The sequence below is a fragment of the Cryptomeria japonica genome, chromosome 3 (genome assembly GCF_030272615.1).
Source record: "Cryptomeria japonica chromosome 3, Sugi_1.0, whole genome shotgun sequence".
Lineage (NCBI taxonomy): Eukaryota > Viridiplantae > Streptophyta > Pinopsida > Cupressales > Cupressaceae > Cryptomeria > Cryptomeria japonica.
The window spans coordinates 951004641-951029979 of record NC_081407.1 but is presented as its reverse complement, the minus strand read 5'-3'; the positions used below and the strand labels follow the sequence as shown (position 1 = coordinate 951029979).

General features: G+C 38.9%; 1 protein-coding gene across 9 annotated transcripts in view; it reads left to right on the top strand.

Annotated features, from left to right (window-relative positions):
• Positions 1 to 25339, top strand: part of LOC131038926 (lysine-specific demethylase JMJ27) — a 78781-nt gene that overhangs the window by 35801 nt on the left and 17641 nt on the right. The window contains exon 12 of one of the 9 annotated variants that reach the window (XM_057971523.2): positions 10314 to 10343. The exons of 6 other annotated variants lie outside the window; for them this stretch is intronic. In XM_057971523.2, the coding sequence (XP_057827506.2) occupies positions 10314 to 10328 (15 nt within the window). In that variant the 3' untranslated portion in view covers positions 10329 to 10343. Of the gene's footprint in view, positions 1 to 1492; positions 1833 to 9405; positions 9526 to 10313; positions 10344 to 25339 lie in introns of those variants that run through there. 2 more of the 9 variants (XM_057971521.2, XM_057971525.2) reach the window with 2 other exon arrangements.

Here is a 25339-nt window from a genome sequence, read left to right as displayed (position 1 = left end):
TATTACTTACAACACGAGGATTAGCCATACAAAAACTTGATGCAGGAAAACTCTACATGGAATTGGTGGCCTTTTGGGATTGATGTAGAACTCAATATAATCACATAGTCAACATGGTTGTAATGGAGTGACATGCAAGTGCAACAACTCTTTGTAATCAACTTGTGCCTTCGCCACTATGAACCAGGTCTCTACTCTTGTGTCTCATATGGTTGTGGTGAAGAATTCACAAATATTTAACAATACATAAGGTTGATTCCCAAGTTCACAAGGTCTCTTTTCCTTTCCTTCGGCTCACAAGATTGCTGAAATTGAAACAAAAGGTCATGGGTAGTTAGGAATGCCCATCTAAAAAGCCTTTGCCTAGGCCATTTTGTGTTGATAGAGATCAAAACTTATAATATTTTTTGATGATTCCAATGCCAATGTTTTGGATTACATACCAATGGCGTTCATCAACCTGCCAAATAAATGACAAAAGGTGTAATGTCCCCATTTGGGATTTACCTTAATTTAATCTTGAGACAACCATTCCAACTTAAGGTTAGAATTATTATACATTTATAAAGATAATTTTATCAAGTCCGAAGACATTTTATTATAATATTTAATTTAAAATTCTAAAAATACTTCAGAAGATAGAACTTATCTTGATAGCTTTCTTTGATTTGACAATGGATTTATGCTGATTACTAATCTCACATAAAACTGATTACTATCTCCTTACAAATCTTCTATAGAACTTTTTACAATCTCCTCATAAGTCTTATCATAAAATTCTTCGCTATAAATCTGAGATAAAGTTTTTTACTAAATCAACAGCCTATCTCCTTATCATTGACTCCTGGTGCATATGTTTTATGTCCTTGAAAACACACACCTTCCCTTCACAAATGATTTTTCATGTCATTTATATCTTCAATATTTTCAAGTGACACAATGCTTCCCTAAAGGCATACCTTCCTCAAACTAGTCACACCTTTTGGGTAGTGAAACAGTTTGCTCATAACTCCTCTAAGAATCGCCGCACCCTTAGAAATGAACTTTTTAAACTAAACCTGCCTTCATTCTTTAGCGGCGTATGTATGTTTGATGTTTAACAAACATATCATTATGAAATCGGTCCTTTTTCTTTTATTCATTATGCTAACTGAAACGCTACCTTTTTTTATTATCATTGTTGCTTTTTGATGAGTTGAGATATTGGCTCTTTTATTCCTATAACTGATAAGTTTTTGCCATGTTTTAATTTGTATAATGGGATAGTATTTGAGTCATATGATGTATTAAAGTTTGACTATGTGCATTTTAGATGATAACTAAACCCATTAAATCCTGTTTTGTTTGACCAATTATTCCTGTTGCCATACCAATTATTCGTGTGGCCATGCGAATTATCATAGGTGATATCATGTGCAAATGTATAAGTGTTATGATTAATTAAAATAGATATATATATGTGTGCTTGTATGTTTTATCTTTTTAATTGCAGGAATAAATGAGATGCTGTAGAAGCGGTTATTGTGTCACGTCATAAAGGCAGTTGGAGATATTCAAGGAGCAGTTAAATATTCAAAACAACAAGGAGAATAATGTGCGTTAGAAGTGGCAAAGGAATAGCAAGGCGCGCCAGACTCATTTATGTTTGTCTTCAGCAAACATCAATCTTGTAACACCGCCACGCTATATTCTTGGCTGCGGTTTAGTAGAGATCCACGTTTTCAGTGGATTAACTCCTTCTATTTGCTGTCATTAATGTTGTCCGCCTCATTTCATCGGCGTGACCTTGATAGTAGGGAGTTGTTATAGTTTTCTTATAAATAAGAGCCCGCGCCTCTTCTCAGAGGTTAGAGATAGGGGATTAGAAACAGAGTTGCATAGTATTTTTAGAATTAAAAGCATTTTCTTTCATTTCATGCGTTGTATCAACCTTTGAAAAACAATGAATAAAAATGATGCTATTCTAAGTATATAGAGTTATCTTTGAAGTTTGGATACACTCATCCAAGGGGGCCCACTTGGTGAGTAGTCCTGTGTATTCGTTAGGTTCAGTTTTCCTTTTTGCTACATTTGATGTTCTAGCGATAGATTGTTCCTCCAGCCACTGGAAACAAATCCCGTGACTGTTCGTACAACCAAAGCAAACAGAGTAATTCTTGTTTGTCACCTCTGAACTTAGTTAATAGTTCTGTAATTAGAATTTTTTGTTAATGCTAAGCTTTCCTGTAGCCATTCAATTGTTATGATTCTTGCTTGTTCATTTCAAATAGATTTAGTTGCTGTAGTAATGCAGAATAGCTATTGCAGGAACTTAGTGCATATATAGTGCAAACCCATTTCAAGTAATACGTCCCTAGGTTGACAAACAAATGAACTTCAGTTGTAGAGATAATAACTTCACAGAGTGAATTTCCAATCTTTGGGTTGAGGTTTTAGCTTTGGTTATTGTTCCTATTGATGAGGCAAACACTTGTCAACAAGTCACCACTATTATTAATATAGCTGTTTGTTTTATTAACATAGCATAAGCTTTTATTAATCTCTATCTTGGTTACCGTCCATACAATAAGCCTTTATCATTGCTTGGTTAATATAATTGTTGAAATTATGTAGCTAGAATCAGATTCTACTTGGTTAAATTTTAATGTTGCCTTTGGCAATTAAAATTTAAATTAATTGTGATAACTTGTGCAATCAATTATGTAATTGGGCTGGGCCCAAATATAATGTAACTTGTTAATGGGGCCAACCTAATGTGGGCGTGCACACTTCATAAGGCAAGGACCTATTTAATATGTAACTTATAATTCAAGTTTGCATTTTGGTGCCAAGGCCGACCTAGAAAATAAAATGACTTGATCTCACAAATATACAATTCAAGTCAAGCGAGCATCTTTTGCCTTATGCAAATTCAGATGTGCAACACACAAAGTCAGCGAACTTGGTCTAGAAGACAACGAACTCACTATCTAGCCCAGCTAACTCAGTCTTATATATGGCGAATCTGATTTCATGCAATTCACAAGGGTTCTAGCCAAGCGAAGCTCTCCTATGTTATGCGAATTACTTCTATTGTTGGGCGAACTCAGTTAGACTGAAGATATTTGCTCCGACAATCAGAGAACTGGTTCTAGGGTCTGCACATCATCATTTTGGAAACTAATTAAGTTCAGATCAGAACTAAGATTCAGATAAGTTCGCTCCTATTGTACCCTAGCTGGGCAAATTTGTAATTGTTTATTTCTGCCCTAATACAATCAGATCCGAGACCTTTTGATGTTGGGTTTTTCAAGAGGGAGGTTTTCCCAGGGTATGTGTGTGTTATGTGTTTGTTCTTCATTGCATTCTGGTTTCTTGTTATTTATTGATTAATCCGATTCCTAAAATTAACATGGTATCAGAGCTTGGTTCGTAAATAGTTATGATCAGATTTGTCTATCTTTTATTGTCTTTCAATTCAACATACTGTTCAAAGTTTGGACTACATGGCTTCTTCCCTTAGGGCTGAAGGCAGGTTGGAAGCTTTTGCGAATTACACCTCTTGGAAGGTTCGTATGATGATGGCATTTAATGATCTTGCTGAGTATGTCAGCAAGGATGCTAAATAACCTACCGATGAAAAGGAAAAGGAAGAATGGCAGAAGGAGGACTTTCAAGCTTGAAGGTTGATCATTGATTCAGTCAAAGATCATATTGTGTCATCTATCTTCAAGATGAAGTCCGCTAGAGAGATGTTCAACACATTGGAGAAGATGTACGAAGTCAACAACACTAGCCACATTCTTGCCTTGAGGAATCAGCTCACTCACATCCGATGGGAGAAAGGGGAATCCATCACCTCCTACTTCATGAGGATGATTGATCTAAAGGATCAACTCTCAGCAGTTGAGAAAGAAGTTGAAGACAACTATCTTACCTTGACTGCCCTAAATGGTCTTCCTCCAGCTTGGGAACCATTCATTCAAGGAATCAGTGCTAGGATCGAGCTTCCCAAGTTTGAACGATTGAGGGGAGATTGCATCCAAGAAGAATCTTGGCTGGTTGCCAAGGGAGCATTTATAAGCTCTCATGGAGGAGATCATCACATGCTTGCAGCCCAATCAGTCAAGAAGAAAGGTGGAATTTGGAAGAAGGGCAAGTTCAAGAGGAATAGAGATTTCAGACCTTCAGCAAGTCATGATTCAAGAAAGAAGCCAAGAGATCTCTCACGTATTCGTTGCTTTAGATGTGACAAGTTTGGTCACTATGCGAAGGAATGTCAAAATCAGCCTAAGCAAGGAGAAGCAAACCTGAATGAAGTTGCAGAACCAAAGGATCATGAAGACTTCCTGTTCATTTCTTCCTTATCAAGCAATGTGCCGACTAACAACAACACTAGGTTAATAGATAGTGGTGCATCTAGGCACATCACGGGATATCGGGAACACCTCTCAGATCTGATAGAGAAAGATGTTAATGCATGATAGCCTCGGTAGGATAAATGATTGAATGAGAGATAAATGAAGTCTCTCATTCAAACATTTATTATCATGAGGGGGCACGATCAAGTGATGTCTTGATCGGCCATGTCCAAAAGACATGGCCGGTCAAGGCATCGCTTGACCGTACCTAGCCCACTACATATACCAAATGAAATGTGTGAGAATGGACATTGAAATTAATAAATGCTCCTCCTCTCCTGCAACATAAAATAAGACAATCAGATTTATACAACAATTCAGTGATAGATAATACATAAAACAAGATAAATTTTAATTCTGATCCACAAAACTAACATGGTATCAGAGCCAGGTTTCCTTCTATAAAGCCTAACTGCCTGAAGGAAGATCCGATTAAGATCAGATTGATATCTCCTTGAAAGTCTCGAATATGGCCACATTGCAAGAACTTGTCCTCTCAAACTTAAACTACAAGCGTCCCTTGCTGAAGTCAGAAATTTAGACGTATGCTCAGAAAAATATGTTCTCTAGAAGAAACTCAAGATACCTTGTGATTGAGAGGGAGCTTACTAATCAAGATTGAACGCTTCTGAGGTAAAAATTGTAAAAATTGATTATTATTATTAACACTAATAATTATTTTATGGGCCCTGTGTAAATCATAAGGAAGTGACGACTTCCAAATGATTTCCACTTGTATTTTTGAGGTTATTGGAAGGTGACGATCTTACAATAACTCAAGATTGTGGATAGAATCGCCGACTGAGGCAATCCACATAAAAGCTTGTGGATAGAATTGTTGACATGGGCAATCAACACGAGCTCATGGATAGAATCGCCGACTGAGGCAATCCACGTAAGAGCTCATGGATAGAATCGTCGACTGAGGCAATCCACGGAAGAGCTTGTGGATAGAATCGCCGACTGAGGCAATCCACGTAAGAGCTCATGGATAGAATCGCCGACTGAGGCAATCCACGTCAGAGCTCATGGATAGAATCGCCGACTGAGGCAATCCACGGAAGAGCTTATGGATAGAATCGCCGACAGAGGCAATCCACTCAAGAGTTTGTGAATAGAATCGCCGATAGAGGCAATTCACATCTTGAAACTATGGTCCCAAGATAAGCATCATACGATTTATGAATATTGCTCCCAATACCTTTTACATTTATCTTGCCTAGCTAAGAGGGAGTGTTAATGCATGATAGCCTCGGTAAGATAAATGATTGAATGAGAGATAAATGAAGTCTCTCATTCAAACATTTATTATCGTGAGGGGGCACGATCAAGTGATGTCTTGATCGGCCATGTCCAAAAGACATGGCCGGTCAAGGCATCGCTTGACTGTACCCAGCCCCCTACATATACCAAATGAAATGCGTGAGAATGGACATTGAAATTAATAAATGCTCCTCCTCTCTTGCAACATAAAAGAAGACAATCAGATTTATACAACAATTCAGTGATAGATAATACATAGAACAAGATAAATTTTAAATCTGATCCACAAAATTAACAAAAGAGTCTAACCTTCATGTGGTAATTGGTGATGATGCTCAGTATTCGGTAAGAGGTTTCGGTAACACTTCTTTAAATTTAGATTTTGGCTTCTCTATACATCTCAGTGATATCTTATTTGTACCTGGAATTAAAAGGAAGCTTATCTCCATTTCTGCATTAGAAGATAAGGGTTATGAAGTAGCATTTTCTTATGCCCTTAGAAAATGCTACTTGATAACCCTTATCTTAGTTCAGATCTGATTGTGATTCAGATAAGTTCGCTCCTATTGTGCCCTAGCTGGGGTCTGCACATCATCATTCTGGAAACTAATTAAGTTCAGATCAGAACTAAGATTCAGATAAGTTCGCTCCTATTGTGCCCTAGCTGGGCAAATTTGTAAATGTTTATTTCTGCCCTAATACAATCAGATATGAGACCTTTTGATGCTGGGTTTTTCCTCCAAGAGGGAGGTTTTCCCAGGGTATCTGTGTGTTATGTGTTTGTTCTTCATTGCATTCTGGTTTTCTGTTATTTATTGATTAATCTGATTGCTAAAATTAACAATTAATGCCGATGTCATTGCTGTATTTTGACATTAATCTCCTTTTATTGCTGAACAATATTAATGCTGACCTCTGCTTTGCTACCCTTAGTGCCTGCTTTCTTCAGATTTACTTGCTTTCACGTAGATGTCTAAATAATATCTCTGTGTGGTTTTCCTTGGGTTGCTTGTGTTCATTGCTAACTGTAGATTAGTTGCTTTTCTGTCAGTTTGCTCCTTTATCATGTATCTGAAACTTCCTATGAGGTCTCTGCAGATAAACTTAGTTGCTCAGTTAATTATCAAACTTCCCATAGCTGTCAAGTACAGAATGAATCTTGATACATTTTGTGGATGTGCTCCATTGATTGGTGGAATCTTATCACATCTTTCGATTTGATTGTTCTAAACAACAAATGACTTAATATAGTTGCTTTCTTTAAACAAATGACTCGCTGTTCTCCTTATTTAAGTGTCACTACTGCTCATATCAAATATCGTCGCTGCCTGATTATATGTACTGTGTATTACTGAAGGAGTTGGTTTTCACAGTATGTAGTTGACATTGTCAATTATTAGTAGCCTTCACTTTGTATTCTTTTATTGGCTGCTGCTCTTTGTAAATGATTTATCGCTGCCCCTTATTATAACTGTTGCGCTTCTTTCATCTACCCTTTAATATAGTCGTTGTTCTAATCTATGCTTCCTTAATAATATCATCGCTGCCATTTATTGATCATTGTTTATGATCAATATAACACATTTATGATACATGGTGTTTATCATAACCTCGCCAGTCATTGTTATTATCGTTGAATTATTCTTTTTGAGATCGCTGTACATACATCTGTTCAGACATGGACCAGCTAGGACTCGAACCTAGGACCTTCCATACGCTGTTGGAGTGCTCTACCACTGAGCTACTAGCCCCTCTTGGACCAGTCCATCGTCGGTCCTGGTGTGGCTTATTTCCAACACCAACACCCCCCTTAAGCCACATCTCTTGTGTGCTTGGGGCTCCTAGCCTGAACCTGGCTCTAATACCATGTTGAGACATGGACCAGCTAGGACTCGAACCTAGGACCTTCCAAACGCTGCTGGAGTGCTCTACCACTGAGCTATTGGCCCCTCTTGGACCGGTCCATCGTTGGTCCGGGTGTGGCTTATTTCCAACACCAACAACATCTTAATGGATTGAGCTTTATTTGATGACCTGTCTATTAACTGCTGCAAACAATAGTACCGCTCCTTGTTGTGTATTACGATGATGACCATTGTTTTATTCAAGTATGGACACGCCTTCCATGTAACCGATGCCTAAAAATAGATCATTTGCCACCTTTTCTTGATTGTTGTAGTGTCATGAAGTCTTTACGACAAAGCACATTGTTTGGCACCTTACTCAATGGATGGAGATTGCTTTCTTTTGATAACAAGCACTCCTTAACAAACAATAGTTAATCTTTAGACTGTATGTTTGGATTAGATGAGGACTTTACACCCTCCTATCAATGTTCCAATCTTTACTTATCATTTTTCTTACATAAGTCTTTCTAATTCGATTACCCATTAGTGGCCTGCAATGGAATTGTTTACATATGTATGATCCTTTTTTATGCTTTGCAATTTTGTCCCTGCATAGACTTCACAAAATTGAAGAACTTGGTTGCCATGATTTGTAAAGTATGGAGACATCACAGTTTCCCCTTCTTCTAAATGCTTGCCCACGAGTATTTTTAAAAATTACTGATTCTTGGACCCCAAACTTAGGGTTAGAGAAATGACTTACAAGTAGTTATTTATTCATGATGGTCCTGAATATAAATCCTGCAACCACCACATAGAAAACACAAGTGGATACATATATACATATAAAACTAATGGCATTGTTAGAGTTAGCTAATATATCTCCTATATTACTATTACTATCAAACATATTTTGAGCATAGAGATAGGGACAAGATAGGTTTGACCAAGTCAACGCGTACTATAAGCTCGAGAGCGGAACTTTGGCCCTCTTGGCCAAGTGGCAAGACTTAGACATCCACTTGAGGTAACCTACTTAGTGCTTGTCTTGCTTCCCTATTCATGTCTCATGTCTTATAGATAATAGCTCATCATGGTAGGAATGGTATGTAGATCGTAGTGGGGTTCTCGGCTTGTCCAATCTTAAGCTCAAGAGCGGGACTTTGACCTTCTTGGCCTCTTGGTGGCAAGACTTTGAAGGTATCCTACTTAGATGGGAACCTTTACCCTCTTATCTACCTCTCTTATTTATCATGTCATGTGGGAGAATGGTATGGAGATCGTAGTGGGGTTCTCGGCTTGTCCAATCTAAGCCCATGAGCAGGACTTTGACACTCTTGGCCTCAATGGCAGGACTTTGACATCCACCCAAGGTATCCTACTTAGATGGCAAACTTATACCCTCTTATCTACCGCTCTAATTTATCATGTCTTGTGGGGGAATGGGTAGGGAATGCAACTTGGTTCCTTGACTCCTTCATGTAAGGGCCATCCAAGCTTCGATGCCACTTTGGTCATCCAAGGATGGCTTACTTACGAGCCTCTCATTACCCCTTCATCGCATCCATACCCTTCCTCCACAAGGGTGCACTTATGATGCAGACATACATAATCATTATCTAGAGAAACATCTTTCTTATTATAATGGATGTGGCATAACTTGGATAAATTAATCAGGACTTGTTATTAATATGACAAATATAATCTTTTCTAAGTACATTCTTTTGATTCACTCAAAAAAAATATAGAGCCAAACACTGAGCATACACATGAAAACATGAAGCATACACATGGATCTATGTAAACTTGGAGCATAAACACAAATGTGTATTGTTAGATTCCTTCTTTTCAACTAGAATGATTTATTGATTTGTGTTTACCTTGAAGGATGGCAGGATCAAAGCTCTGATACCACTATAATGTCCCCATTTGGGATTTACCTTAATTCAGTCTTGAGACAACCATTCCAACTTAAGGTGAGAATTATAATACATTTATAAATAAAATTTTATCAAGTCTGAAGGCATTTCATTAAAATATTTAATTTAAAATTCTAAGAATAGTTCGGAAGATAGAAGTTATCGTGATAGCTTTCTCTGATTTGACAATGGATTTATTCTGATCATAAATCTAAAATCTCCCATAAAACTCATTGTGTGCTGATGTTATGACTCATTGTATGCTAAGGTATAAGAGAATGTCTATAGAATTTTGGGCATAATCATTAAACATAATTGTGTATATTCTTGTTAAGATCTTCCCCAAGATGTTGTAGGGTATCCCATCACAAGAGCCTTAGTCAGCGATGATCTAAATTTCTTTACTATTTTTGATTGTTAAGGAAATTGATGGACTACATAGAAAATTTTGTTGGGAGGTCCTAACATAGTTTTCTTAAATGAAACTGCCGTTACATTTATAGGCTATGTTTGCCTATATCTTGGTAAGCCTAATGCTGATAATTGAATGCATCAAAGAAAATCTTATAGGATCTTTTAGGTATGGTGAAGGCATATTGAATTGGGGAATGTGTATGGAGTGACATTCAATTAGTTGGGTAATGAAGTTAAGACTGTTGCGGATTAGTTGATTTCATGTAATCAACAAGTAAGTTGTATCTTGTCATGGACTATCTGTTGATAAGCAAGAAATGGTGAATTATTTCTTTTTCTTTGACTGAAGAAGTGTACGAAACTGTATTTTGCAATCGTGATACCTTTTGAGGCTAATTTATATCTAGCAGCCTCAAGGGATACTTCTCAGCAGGTCAAATTACTTGATGGATAATTATATTTCTGAGCAGGTCAAATTACTTTAATATGCCTTTCTTCTACTAGGCATGACATTTCCTCTGTAAGCAATGTAAGCAGATTTCTCAGTAAGCTCAATACCAGAGTTATCAGATATGCTAACGTCCCTGCCCTGGCACGTGTGCTGCTGTACTTGGTACTGTGCTGCTATACCTGGTACCATATTTGCATATTTCCAGAAAATGTGTATTTTTATCCATGTCTGATTCACCAAGATTCAGGTGTTCAAAAAAATAGTGCTGCATCTGAACCTAACTGCTGTAAAATTCTGAATTCATGAACAGAAAACTGATTTTGAAAAGAAAAAACCTATAAAAATGCGAGCCATGATGATTCTATATAATATTAGCAGTTTTCGAGGGTTCTGATTGCTGGCGATGCATCGTGACACTATGCTTAGGTAAGATTGATCTCACTGTGCGTTATGTTTTTGTAACTTTTGTGGTCCTTTCTGGGACTTTTGATTCATTCTGCATGACCTAATTTTGATTTTCAGTTGTAAAATTTCCTTTGAAAGCTGCATATTAAATTTTACTGTGTGTGCAAGTCATGTTTTAAAAATAAAATATGCACTTGTAAAAATATGGACTGCAAATTTTAACAATTCCCTATATTTTTATTTTTATTTTCTTTCGGATATGCCCTCTGTTTTTAATTGCTTTTTAGGTTTTTATTTTTTTAATCATATTTTTTTTTTTATAACTTTTTTTTTTTAAATTATAAAATATAATCTGTTCAAATATTCTCAATTGTTTTTAGGTTATTGAAATTAAAACATATATTATATTTAATATAGTTTTAAAAATCAACCTAATTTTTAATTTAGATATAAATATTATTTTAATTCTAATATAGATATTCTATTTTTATTCAAATATAGATATTCTATTTTTATTTCAATATGAATGTTCTATTTTTATTTTTAAAATTATATTTTAAATAAATTGCTATTCTATAAGAATTTTGCATGATGCCACCTCTACTGATAGCTCTTGAGGCTATGGCTTCTTCGCGTGCCTCGAAGAGATGCCAGGTCCTCACAGGCCCATGGTGATGACTTCCTGCTCAGGACAAGGGCTCTTTCACTATTGCGTGTCTGGGGGGTTTCAACGTGGATGCATCTCTGATGGGATTTGGTGCGAAGGCGGACTCAAATGTTGATGGGATCTTGCCCTCTTTCTGTGTTTTGCTCTCAGACTTGGTCACAGCCCATTAGTTTGTTTTTTCTTTAGTTGTTGATTTCGAGGGAACAACCTGCGCTTGGAACGCAGGGTTTAGGCTTTGGTGCTGTTGGGCAAAATATCGGTTGTCTCACTGATTGGGTTGATGTTCCCCTTGCGAATCCCAATAGGGATTGCGATTTTAGTTGCATGCAATTGCAACATGGTAATAGGGTATGGCTAGATCACACAAAGATTGGAGACAAGCCTACCCTAAATTGCAGTCTGTTCCCCTTGTGGTCCAACCAACAAAGCATACACAAAATGTTGATCTTGGGATGGATGTTCTGCAAGAGGTGGATGATCATGTGGCTGTCTTTGCCAAGCGGGGCTTGATTGGTAGATTTAGTTGACTTTGGCTGAGTTTGGCAGAATTTCATAAATGGATTTTTAACACTTGGCGTCCCATTCTGTCTGGAAATATCCAAATTTATCCTTGTGTGAGGGGGTTTTTTGTTGTCGTCTCTAATAAGGTCAAGGATCTCTGTAGAGTTATTTGTGACTACCAATGGGATTGCGACGAGCACTTGCTAATGAAAGCCTGGCACCCTTCATTTGATCCTTCCATTGAATCTTTCTTTGCGATTCCAATGTGGGTAAGGTTTCCGAACCTTCCTTTACAGTTTTAGTTTGGTTCCTGTTTTGAAGCCATTGGGAATTCATTGGGAAAATTTCTAGCAGTTGATGAGGGCTCTTCAAAATATCTACACACCACTTATGCTCGCATACTAGACGAGATTGATATATCAAAGGACCTCTCAATTGAGATCTCCTTTAGCACCGAGCATGGTTCTTGGAATTAGATCATAGATTATGAAGGTATACCATTCCAATGCCACAGATGTTATAACATCAGGCATGTTGCAGCCCAACGTGCAAAACGAAGGAATGACAACAAGGCTACATGGTGGAAGGATGCGTTCCCCCACCATTACTCATTAGAAAAGAAAGAGTCAAGTGTGGATGGTAAAGCTGGTACTAAAGCAACACATTTGTACTTGGTAGAAAAGAAAGAACCAAGTGTGGATGGGAAAGTTGGCACTAAAGCACCAAAGATGTCATTTGGGGAAGAAACCCATAAGTCTTCTCCAAGCAGATCACAGCCCGCACCAAGAACTCCAGATGGTCCCCCTCCTTCTAGGATGGATCATGCTGTTGTTGGCGGCAATATTGTACATGAAAATAAAACTAGTTAATAAAGTTGTAATTGTCTTCGTTAGTTGGCAACCGCGGGGTGGTAGTTGCGGTGCGATGGTTGGCGCTCGCACCCCCTCTGTACTTTTAAATACTTCCGAATGTAACTTGTGAGAAAACGATTATGAATGGAATAACATCTCTTATACTTGTCTGATATCTATGGTGTTATCATTCTGCATTACGTGCTTTATGCTTTAAGTTATTCACCCGAGAGGGTAAACATTTGGCGTCATTGCCTAGACGTACTTGGGAACGGAAGATGCCGATGGCGCACGAACGCGATGGGCCTACCCGTCGGTGAGATGAACCCAGAGGCCGACGACGCTCACATGGAACAATCGGCAAAGGGGAAATTGAACCTTGTAATAATCCCGACACAATGTTGAGATAAATTGTGGCCAAAAGGAAAAATAATAAAAAGTCTTTTTTTTTGTGTACATGGCGTGTGCTAGCTATGTACGGAAGTGATTAATGCCCAACTTATTGAATAAAGATAGAAATAAAAAAAGCAGAAATAGACGAGTGGGAGGCCGCGCAGAGGGCCTTGATTCTGGAACGACGTGCAAAACGTAGATGGAGGCTGAGGCAACTTGCCGAACGACGACCTACCGAAGGGTTGCCTGAAGGGAACCAAGGGGGTGTCACGGAGGGTGCAGAAGCTGAGGGGAATTTCTATGCGTCGCCAGACCATCGTAGGGTGAGTAGCCACGAAGAGTTTCTGGAGGAAACAAGGTTACAGAGAGATCTAGTCGAAGAGACCCGGGATCCGTTCAAAAACTTATCCCTTACACCACAAAGTGAGGATCACCAAAGGGAGCCAGGAGTGGGCGCGGGTGACAACGAAGGGGGAGGATAACCGTACGGTAGGTGCCACACTCGGCAGGCAAAACACCGCACCTTCAGTTACCCACGTAGGACACACCACTGGCATCGGAGGGACTGAAGGGAGTGGCGCAGGGGCACAGACACAGCCACAGCCACCTCCAGGAAGACGACCCCCATCAATGTAGAGTAAACAAAAACTGCCGAAGTTCAATGGTGACGGGAAGGAAGATCTCGTCCGCCATTGTCGAACGTGCGAAACCATATGGTCAGCGAACGGTGTTACCGACCAAGACGAATGGGTAACACAGTTCCCAACAACTTTAAGGGGAGTGGCCATAGACTGGTACTTAGACATGGATAAGGCCAAAGTCGGCACATGGCCCGACCTAAAGGAGGAGTTTGGGACAGAGTTCCGCCTCCTGAGAGATGACAACGAAATAGTCGCCGAGATCTATGGAACGAAGTAGAACAAGAACGAGACTGTTCGAGCCTATAGTTGGCGGTTGAAGGAACTATTGGGAAAAATGGAGAAGTCAACCAGCAGATGGGTTGAAAAAGCGATGGTTCGTGGAGTGACTAAAGCATTCCCTCCGAAAGAAGATGAAAATCGTTCCACGTACATCGTACGAAGACGCATACGATAGAGTGATGGATCTCGAGAGTGAGACCAAGACATCGAAGAAAAAGGAGGAGGAGGATAGCTTGTCCGAGGAGGATGACTCGTCATAGGAAAGCAGCAGCGACAGCGAGGCTAGCAAACGGGTGCAAGCGCTCCAAAAAGACATGGAGCAAATGAGGAGGGAGTTCAAAACTATGAGAAGCACCGGTCGAACTGAAGGGGATATATGGTGCACTCAGTGCAAAGAGGGGCACACAAAGGGTACTTGCTCGAAGAAAGCATTCTGCGAGATTTGCCAAGTGATGGGACACTCCATCAAGGAATGCCCATACAACATGAAAACCCAAAGTACACAAATGAGCCAAGTGTTGTTCACGGAGCAGGCCACAACATCCGCACCAGCGGGCACGGCCCAGCAAACCAACACAACGACATCATCTGGAGGTTACCGGGACAACAGACGCGGCGGCAGAAGGAATAGCAACAATAACAATAACAGAAGCCGTATCCAGTATGACGCCAAGGGCTGGCCAATTATCCAATGTAGGGCCTGTAATCAGTGGGGGTACTTCACCCGTGATTGCACGAAGGAAGCCACCCCTCAACACCTCTGCCGATGGTGTGGGCTAGGCGACCATGAGCACGCAAATTTCCCACAAGCAGAGGTTAATCTCCTCAACATTGAGAAGGCTGAGAAGACTGGTGAGAAATAAGTACTGGCGATCACTCGCGCTCAGACGAAAAAAACCACTTATCCTGACCCTCGTACGGAGAAGGAGAAATTACGGGAGGCAAAGGCCAATATTGAATGTGAGATGACGGCTGCTGTAGAATTTGTGGTTCCAGGTCTTCGGATGGCCATTGAAAATAGACTTGCCACCAACAGGTCCAAATTGAAACCCTACCATGCGAAGTGCGCAGGGTACCCTAGAGGCCGGAAGGACACCTGAGAGGCCTGAGGGGGACTCGAGAGGATGGAAGGGGACTCGAGAGGTCGGGCAGGCGAATTGAGAGGCACGGGACCAATGTGGGAGACTCTTGGGCGAGGAAAACCGAGAAGGATGAAGGGTGATCCCAGAGGCCGAAGACTCTCTAGACAACTAAATTAGGTTATTAAATTTTTTTTTACAGCTGTACGGGTCCGTACGACATTTTTGACCGTACGGCTTGAAATTTTTTTTTAAAAAAAAAAAAAGAAAGAGAAGAAAGCCACGGTGGAACCATTGTGCGATGGGACCACCGGCGGTGGCAACACCTACAGTGGAACCACAGCACACCGACGATGGCAACACCTACGGTGGAACCATAGCACACCGATGACGGCAACACCGGCGGTGGAACCATCGTACGATGGGACCACCGTGCGATGGAAACCACCTCTGCCGCAAGGAATAAAGGTGCGTAGCGCGGAGACATAAACGCATCACCGCACAAACAAACACAACCGAACGGTGGAGGGGTGTTGACCGCACGGGAAGGTGGCCGTACGATTGAAGGTGCCAGTGCTATTGACCGTACGGGGAGGTTGTATGGCCGGGGTGCCATCGGGGACATTACAGTGGAAAACCCCCCAAAAAAACCGACGACCAGATTTAAAATCATTCGATGGAGTCTGGATCGAGGACACTGGAAATTGTAGAGTGGAGAAGAAGGGTTTTTGCATCTTAAAATATCACTGAAATGATGTGCGCCATGGACTTTTGTGTGGTTCTGAGGGTTGTAAATTGGTGTTGGCGGTGTTGCCCTCGGACCCTGCGAGGGGCACTGCCCCTTGACCCCGCTGGGGGCATTGCGCCTAGACCCCCAGTTTATTTTTGAGCTACAGTGCACTTGTTGGAGTTGGGCGAAGGGCATTAGAGATGTCACAGTAAGTGTTGTGGTTGTTCGTACTGTGAGAAGGAAGCCTGAAGCTAAGCATTGGTGAGGGAAGGCATTTGCAGGTCCGTGCAGTTGTATGACACCAAGGAGTTATTCAGTTCAGTTATTAGCCTTTGGGGAGTGTGATGGAGGATTTAAGGTGTCTCGTAGCCTTTGTGCCAGCGGGTTGTGGCCACCTCCAGGTAGGAATGGTATGCTTTGAGGAACTTGGAGTGTGTCTTGGCTGGACGTGCGGTTGCCTTGGTGGATGCACAAAGGGCTTGGGAGGAGCTGACCACCAGGTTGGAGGCAGGAGTAGCGTGAGACTTAGCTCAGCATACCTAGGAGTTGGATGCTGAGAGGGCAGCGCGGGTGGCCATTGAGGACAAATTGGCTAGGGAGACAGTATGATTTGAGTAGCAGTTGGTGGATGTTGAGACTGAAAAGCGTGTTTTGCAGACAAGTTTGGTTTAGGCATAGGAGGACTATGATGTCAAAGGAAGCAATAATGGTGAAATCGGCACTCGAGCATCGAATGGTAGCAAAAAAGGGTTTTCAGGCGAGGACGCAACATAGGATGGTAGCAGAAAAGGGTTTTTAAGCGAGGACACAGCAGGTGTATAAGTTCCGGGCTTGACTGGCGTTAGCAGTTCTGCTTAATGTCATCTCTATTTTGTATTAAGTCGTCCGGAGACGACTTCTTTTCTTTTGGGGGGGGATGATGTTGGTGGCAATATTGTACATGAAAACAAAATTAGTTAATTAAGTTGTAATTGTCTTGGTTAGTTGGCAACCGCGGGGTGGTAGTTGCGGTGCGACGGTTGGCGCTTGCACCCCCTCGGTACCTTTAAATACTTCCGAATGTAACTTTTGAGAAAACGATTATGTATGGAATAACATCTCTTATACTTGTTTGATATCTATGGCGTTATCATTCTGCATTACGTGCTTTATGCTTTAAGTTATTCACTCGAGAGGGTAAACAACTGTTATTGCCTCATCACCAAGGATGTGTGTGGCTGGGATTAATGAGAGCTCAGCAATTTTGGCCCGTGATGATGTAGAAGAATCTACAGGTAATTTGGTTGGGGTTTTGGGAGATGGGTACTCAGAAGGTAAATGGATAGTTGTGCAAAGAAAATGGAAGAAAAACGAGGTTATTCTCAATATGCATCTTCGCTCCCATGACAAATGTGGAGCAATGTCCTAATTTTGCAATTGGGATTCTATTGTTAATTTGCCCGTTAATGGGCTGCACTTTTTTGTGTGGTGTGGTTTTGTGGGTTTGAGGTGCCACTTGTTAATAGTTTGACTGCCGACCAGCCAGTATAAACTTATGGGAATATGTATCACTTTTTTATTTACCCATACATGGGTGCTGCCTCTTGCAGCTATTTAGCTACCAAAAAAAAGAAATCACTTTTCTATAAAAGATTTGAAAAATATGTAAAGGAATCAAATAATAGTGTTAAATAATATTATTATTTTTATTTAGGTTTAAAAATTAAACTTAAGATTTATATGTGAGATTTTTATAATTTAAAAAAAAAAATTAAATTAAGAATGTGTTATGTGTGCATGTGTGTTTTATGAATGCCGTATCCTGCTATATCCACACGAGAGATCTTGGAAAATGGCTGTATCTGTATCCAATACCATATCCGTATTTATATCCATGCCTGTGTCCATGCAACTTTGCTCAATATTGATAACAGGGCGAAGCAAAGAGGATCTTTAGGAATGCCAAAATACACATTAGATTTCAGTTTTTATCATGTTGTTTCTAATGATATTAAATGTTTGATTTTCATAGATTCTGATTGGGGTGGATTAATATATTTCTAGTAACTTTGACATGCAAGAAAGATCAATATTTTGATTATTTTACCGAAGTTTGCTTCAAAGACTTCGTTGTGTTGAATGTGAGGGAGTTAGATGTTGGGCAATTACAATCACAGCAGGATCAGACTACATACCTTTTTGCTATAATTAAGGCATACTCAAACTTGTCAAAAGTTAAGTTTTCCATGTGCACCAATCAGAGGGTCATCTTCATTTTGTTTGTTTTCTAGGCAAGAGAGTTACCCAACTCAAGCAAGCAGCGTATGCATTTATTGAATCTCTATGTTTTGAAATCTTTGTAAAACTGAAGTGTAAAATTTGCATGTCTCATAAGAGCATTTGCTAAGTTTCATACAATAGTTAATATCATAAAAGCATAAATCAGGAAGAAATTGCCAAAATTGTGATTAATGACGAAACAGTGGAATCCTGATATTTACCATTTTATTTTTCAAAAACATGATTTTTCATTTAAAGTGTTGTCTGCTGTTTTGCCCTATTTTCCCTGATTTATGCCAGTTTTTTTGAGGTTAGTGTGAGTTTTACAAGTATAATATATTGAATTTCACCTACCCACATAATTATGTTGTCGGTAGGGTTTATACCCACACATTTTTGCCTTTTTTTTTTTCATTTTTCTTCCTCTTTGTTTCTTGGATGACTTTGGAAAGAAGTTTTGTATGTCAGTCTATAAGATTTGCTGTGATTTTATTTCCAGTTTGCTGCTGTACGAACAGTTTTTTTTTGTTTTTTGTTTTCTCTGGGGAACAGGTTCTTGGTATTCATGATTCTTTATAGGCTCATAATAATTGAGGTTTTAAATAAACTCCTAATGATTAAGGTTTTAAATAAATTCGTAATGATTCATTAATTTTTCAGACATGTATCATAAAAAATTTCAGACTATTTATATAGCTGCATTTATTTGTTCTTGGTAATTTGGTTTTGGGTTTATAAATCTTATCATTACTTGCATTAACAATAATAAAATCTTACTGTTATTTGCATTAAGAATAATAAAATTTCATCATCACTTGAGGTTTATTAAGATACAGCTAAAGAAAAAAGTGATGTTAAGATCACTTGAAGTTTTAAATTCTTGATAAAGTAATTGTAATAATACTAACTTGTGTTTGTTTGATAACTGACTAATTATATGTTACTGTATGATATAATTAAGTAACAATAATGTTTTATGATTGTCATTGTTTAAAGTTTCTAACTCACGTTTGTTTGATAATTAAGTAATTATATGTTGCTGTATGATATAAGTAAGTAATGATAAGATTCGGCAATATCATTACATGAAGTTTGTAATGTCCTGTTTTAGGCCAAGTCAGGAAAGCCGGGACAATTACTTCAACTTCCCCTTTCTACTATGTCAATTGAATACTATGTAAGCAAGTAATGGAATATAAATCAAGATCAATTGCAATTCCTGATATAATCAATATAAATGTGTGTAATTTGATGTACAAACAGCAATGTGTGTTATGACTGTTGTAAAATATGCTGTGTAAATGTTATATTATCACTTAATAGTGATATGCAATATCTGATATATACTTTGATTATGAAATTGAAATTCATTGCTTTCAGCAATGTGTAATAGGCTGTCCTATTTTGCCAATATTCCCTTGTCAAACTGATGGTATTCCGACAAACAGTTGGCTAGCTCAATGATGGACTGTTTTTTTTTTTTTTCTGCTATGCTGTTAAATCTGTGGTTATGTTGTAACCTGGGGCGTTTGTTTAAGAGTTTTGCTATCTTTCACATTCCAATTTACATATAATGATGAAAACAATAAATTCCACATAAAAATTTTAACATTGATTTCCAATCAACAAGGTCTTTTGAATTGAGCTCAAACTCCAGAATTTGTTATACAAATAACATTAATTGCAGATTACAATCAATCAGTTCCAACAAGAAATTACACTATATTCCAAACACAAGGAAAATACAAAGAACATGTACCCTAGCCGCTGGAGGTCATTCCTAGGTCGCTGTCCTTCTCCAAAAATTATATCAATGAAGTCCATGGCTCAACACCAGACCACGATCGAGTTGAATTCAGGTCACGTCCTTATACTTGGACAGCACACTCTGCTAATCTCAATCGCTGGGTATTGAGTCTGCTACACCAAATCTCGGTTATCAAAGGATTCTGTGTTCCACTGTGTATACCCAGCCAATGGTAAGTTTACGCCCGAGTAAGGTTCTTTCATGCCCAGCAAATGACAATGACTGCATTAGAAGTTTAGGGGGCAAGGTTTATTTTTCTGCAAATATTGATATCTCCAATAGTGCACTTACATCACTCTTCAGGATGCCCCCAAGTGGTCCTAGCCCAGTTCCGCCTGCAACCAAGGTGTGTACAGCAGTAGCTATGTGAATACGTCTGGCCTATTTCAATTTAGGGTGTAGCATTCAACTGGTACCACTCTCACAACACCCAATGACAGCTGCTATCTCTGCAAAATGGTGTCATCCTTAAGGCCTGCGACTAGATTCTACTGCGACTTCCCTGCAGCTGTTATCTTCTTCCCTTACTTCCCACGCCAAAGGAGCCAATGTCCACAACTGACCTCCTTAATTCTATCGACTTGCTAATAAGATACAGAACTGGGAGGAATCGATATGAATACCTGAAGTTGCTGTGTAAATCCCTATTGTGCACAAGTTCGAATGGCAGTTTGACTGCTCTTCTACTCCTCCATTGTAGGTTTGTCTTCAGATACCTTCCCAACCTGATCTCTCACAGGCAAGAAAGATGCCACATCTGAGGGATTTCGTCCCCAAATGCCAGGAATTTCCACAACTGAATCCAGAAAACAGCAACTTCCCAAAATACCATTTCCCAAGATGTTCCAATCTGCATTTAATGCTTTCATTTATAATTCTCATTGGGGTCATTTCCTAAGACACCGCGAATGTGGGATAAATAACTTCTTTTTAAAAATATCACTCCTTTTAAAATAAAGTGACTTTATAAATAAATGTACTTCAATTTAATAGTCACTTTATTAATTTAAACTCCCTTTTTCCTCTGACAATGACCCTTTCAATAATATAATAATATTTTGACACTTAAGGTCACTGTTTTATGCACCCAAGATTTAAAACTTTTTGCCTGGTTCCAACGAACTATAACACTAAGGTTGGAATTAAACATTTTAATTAAATTTAAGCAACCTTAGTAAAATAATTAAAATAACTCATTAATGCATCAAATTTGCAAAAACTTGTCAGAACACATCGGAATTGAGTTCGGATCTCACCGGAGTGATCCTGATGACGAATAATAGCAAACGAGGTTGATTGGGCGACCTACTAAACATAGACGGCTTCTCCAAGATTCTTGGAGATCAATCCAGAGGCTAGAAATCACTTCGGAAAGTGGCGTATAACTCCACTAAATCAACTGAGCTCATCGGAAACATTAAATTACTCATCTGAACAAGCTGATGTGAACCCAAAGTTTCAGCTACTAAAGCTTGCTAGAGAACCTGAAAAATTGGGGACATTACACAATGGCTGCAATATCTGATCAATCTGATTATTTATGTTACAACTGATGAGAGGATATCGCCAAGAGGGATATCGATTGCTATGTCTGATCTTCCTTTATAGTATATGCAATAGAGTAATATGTTGCTTATAACAACAAGATTGCTATTTCTGATATGAAATTAGATACGTGCAATGCACGAAGTAAGTATTGATCACTTTGGAAGCGATATACTTACTGATGCTGTTTCTGATTTGGAATATATATCATGCTGTTTCAGATGTGAATACTACTCGGCTACATGCACACGATTTGGGGCCTTCGGCTTTTGCTCTTTATGAGCGATCCAAACTGGATGATAAACAAAATATAAAATCTCCACAATAATCCTTCAAATGATTGTCTTCAATTCTTATATATATCTCTCATTATTGAATACCGCTCTCCAATAGTCATGTCTCATGTCCATCCATCAATCACTTCTCTTGTAAATCATACCTTTCATTATGAAGACTGATTGTTCCATTTAGTTATCTGTTTGACTTACATGCAAATCGCACCTTTTCATCGTATCTGCTGATTGACTAGTAAATCATTGCAACCTAATTAGCAATAGAAATGTTTAGCTTTCATTTGCCATAACTGATGTTGTCTTACAAATATGCTGACTCCCGCGTGGCCTATATTCTTCTCTTTGTTGATGTCGTCCTACATAGACTACCACTTCTTGGTTCAGTCATTTGTAATTTGGTCTTTGTATAATTATCAAATCTATGATATTTGATACCTTTGACTATTCCTTTATTTACAAATTGTCTCATTAATAGTTGACGCAGAAGTAACTTGTTTGACTTTTGGTCGTAAATGGTATTCCTTGGTCTTGCGTAGGCTTTAGATATGTTTGATCGATGTTTAGCATATATACTTTGACTGTTGTGTATTAGTCTTCAGAATACTTGGAATATTTATCCTTTGCATTAGTGACATTAGGAGCCTGCCTTATGTTTACCAATAAATACTTATTTTCATCCACAAGCATGGGCTTGATTGAATGATGATAGATTAATCTGGAGGCTGTAAGAAATGAATCTGAAAACCAAAGGATTTCCTATCCAAACTGCAAACTTAGTAAAACCCAAAGATAGTCAACATGAAGAAACCCAATTAACTTTGATTTCCTATAAGGAGATAGATTTATGTTAATCCAGAAGTGAAATTGTCTGAAAAAAATTGTCATTTGATAAAGTATAGAATAAATGAACTAACAAAATTACAAATATATCATGATCAAAAAAGCTAGAGGATCAAATTCCTCGATTTAAATACTCCTTGATGCTCTTGCTTGCCTTCTTGATCTGAAGGATATGATTGGTAGAGGTGTGAGATAAGACGATCTGAAGGATATTATCGGTAGAGGTGTGAGATAAGACTTTCACTGAGAATATATTTAGGTCACTTGGACCTCTCATCAAATGAGCTGTGTCCCAAGATGGATTCTACATTTGAGATTTTCTTAGTTGGTCAATGGAAATATCACCCAATCGAACTATGTCAAACATCGAATTCATGGCTTGAGAATTCCATTGGTTAGCGTGGGGTTTGTTCTCACAAGTTATAACTTGATAAAGATAAATTGTTTAATCAAAAGCATATAAATGCAAGTAAAATCAGTTCTTTTTAGATTGTCAATCATTGAATTTCTGTAATATCCCTTGCCAAATCTGATTGAAAACTTCTGATTTAAATGCTCAAGGAATATTGTCAAACACTTGTCATGAAACTTCTGCACTTGCTGATTGTGGTTTCTTTTTGATATTATGTAATTCTCACGTGCCAATGAGTGGTACTAACAGCAATAAATGTAGCCTCCAACAATCTGAAATCGCTCTTCAAAACCCTTTGAATTTATGTAGATTAACTCTTCTAAAATGCATTAGTACTGTAGCGTTTTCTATTCATGGGTACTGTAGCGAACGATTTACTATTCACGGGTATTGTAGCGCACTGTTCACGGGCATTGTAGTAGCAAATAAATCTCTGAATATAATCCCTTTCAATCTGCAAACAAACTCTGAAATAAACCCTCCAATCAGCTCAATATTGACTCTTGAATGAAGCCAACTCTCACAAGCATAATCAGATGATATCGCACACCCTCTATATGCTGTTACAATGAAGAAGCCACGCTCTCCAATGCCGATGAGCCTTGAATCCCGCAGAAACCCTTGGTATTCTACACTTCAATGCTCTAGAGAAACTTCAATCAAAAACTCCAATCACCTAATGAGTTCCATTTCTTTTGCAAAGCCTTATATTCCCTCATGAAGTTCGATTTCCTCCAAAAAGCATTTTTAAATAACATTTAAACTGTTATAATATTTCATTGGCATCAATAATGTAATTAAACCTTGGGTTATGTGTTCATAAATTATTAATAAACTTGGCCCCCTTCTCATGATCAATAGACCCTCATTTAAGTGCTTTATAATATAAAGTCATTTTATAACTTAATAATATAATCTCCAAATAATTAATGTTTAATTGAGCCAATTAAACATTAATATCTCCATGAATACTCTGTATTTTCGAACGTCGTCTGAACTGGGAGCTAACATGAGGAGACTGCATATGACCATACCCCCTTTACTAAAAATAGCAGGGGTCCATCTCTAACATCCCAAGACTTACAAAAAATAGTAAGTAGAGCAAATGATGTTTGAATGATGCCAAACGAAGACCAAACTGAAGCACTCTGAACATTGGGGATGATAACAATCCTCAAAAGACCCTCTAACCAATCCCATTAGCCTACGAGGGTTAGGGTAATAGGCTAATCCTCACTAAAGAACTGATGTCAACAAAAAGGGGACATCACAGTCCGCCCCTCCTGAAATTGCTTGTCCCCAAGCAATCTCGACGGCAAATAAACTTCTCCACCCGAATCCCAGGGCAATCTATACACACATCCATCCATACCGTGGAGATAGGAATACTTGGAAACATCTTCCACACAACATCCCTCCACAACCTCTGCTAAACTCCCATGGATGTGATATCCAACTAAACCATCATGCCTACTGTCACCATAGTCTCTTTGAAGCCATGTATCCAAAGATAGTCGCTGTGTCACAGGAATAACAATCTCCATCGAATACACATCAGCATGATGGGAAATTGAACACTGATCCAGTAAGTAGCCCCCAACAAACAACTGAGTCGGGTACTTGTGATTGCTAATTCCATCTACGGAAGATGGTAACTCTCCATCCCACAATGGATGGTATACCCTCGAAGCCAATCCACACCGATGCATCACCAAGTCCTCCACGTGTGGATCAAAGGAAAAGTGGTGAGCACTCCTCACAATGTAATTCCTATAGCAGGCTCCAACCTCGATCAACGACTCATCACTAACAGCTCTGGAATCAAAAGATGACTCTAAACTCTGGCCCTCAAAAACGGATAAGGTAGGGCCTTTGGCAACGTGCTCAACAAACCCAATCGCAAAATCTCTATTTGGAAGCATTGTAGCCAAAGTGTCTACAATTGCTCCCACAAGACGCCTGATGGAATGAGAACCTCAAATGAGAGTATCCCCGGTAGCTCCATACAGATCATCCTTAAACTTTGAACTCTCAAATAAGTGCTCAACAAATAAGTTGGCGTCGTAAAACGGAAAAACGTTGAGTCAACCTTATCTCCAGAAACCTGTAGCTAATGACTACTCTGAGTCGCAACAAACTGTCCACCAAAATCAATTGCATGAGATGAGGAAACAGATTTGCTTCTAGGAGTGGGAAACAAATCAATGTGAGAGCCATGCTCCCAACCAGGTAATGCTCTACTAGTCACTTGTGTAGATGAGGGAGTGTCACGATGCACCAACACACAACTCTCTGGAGAACCCATCACTGCCATACTAGCACTATCAGCAATTTGACCTGCAT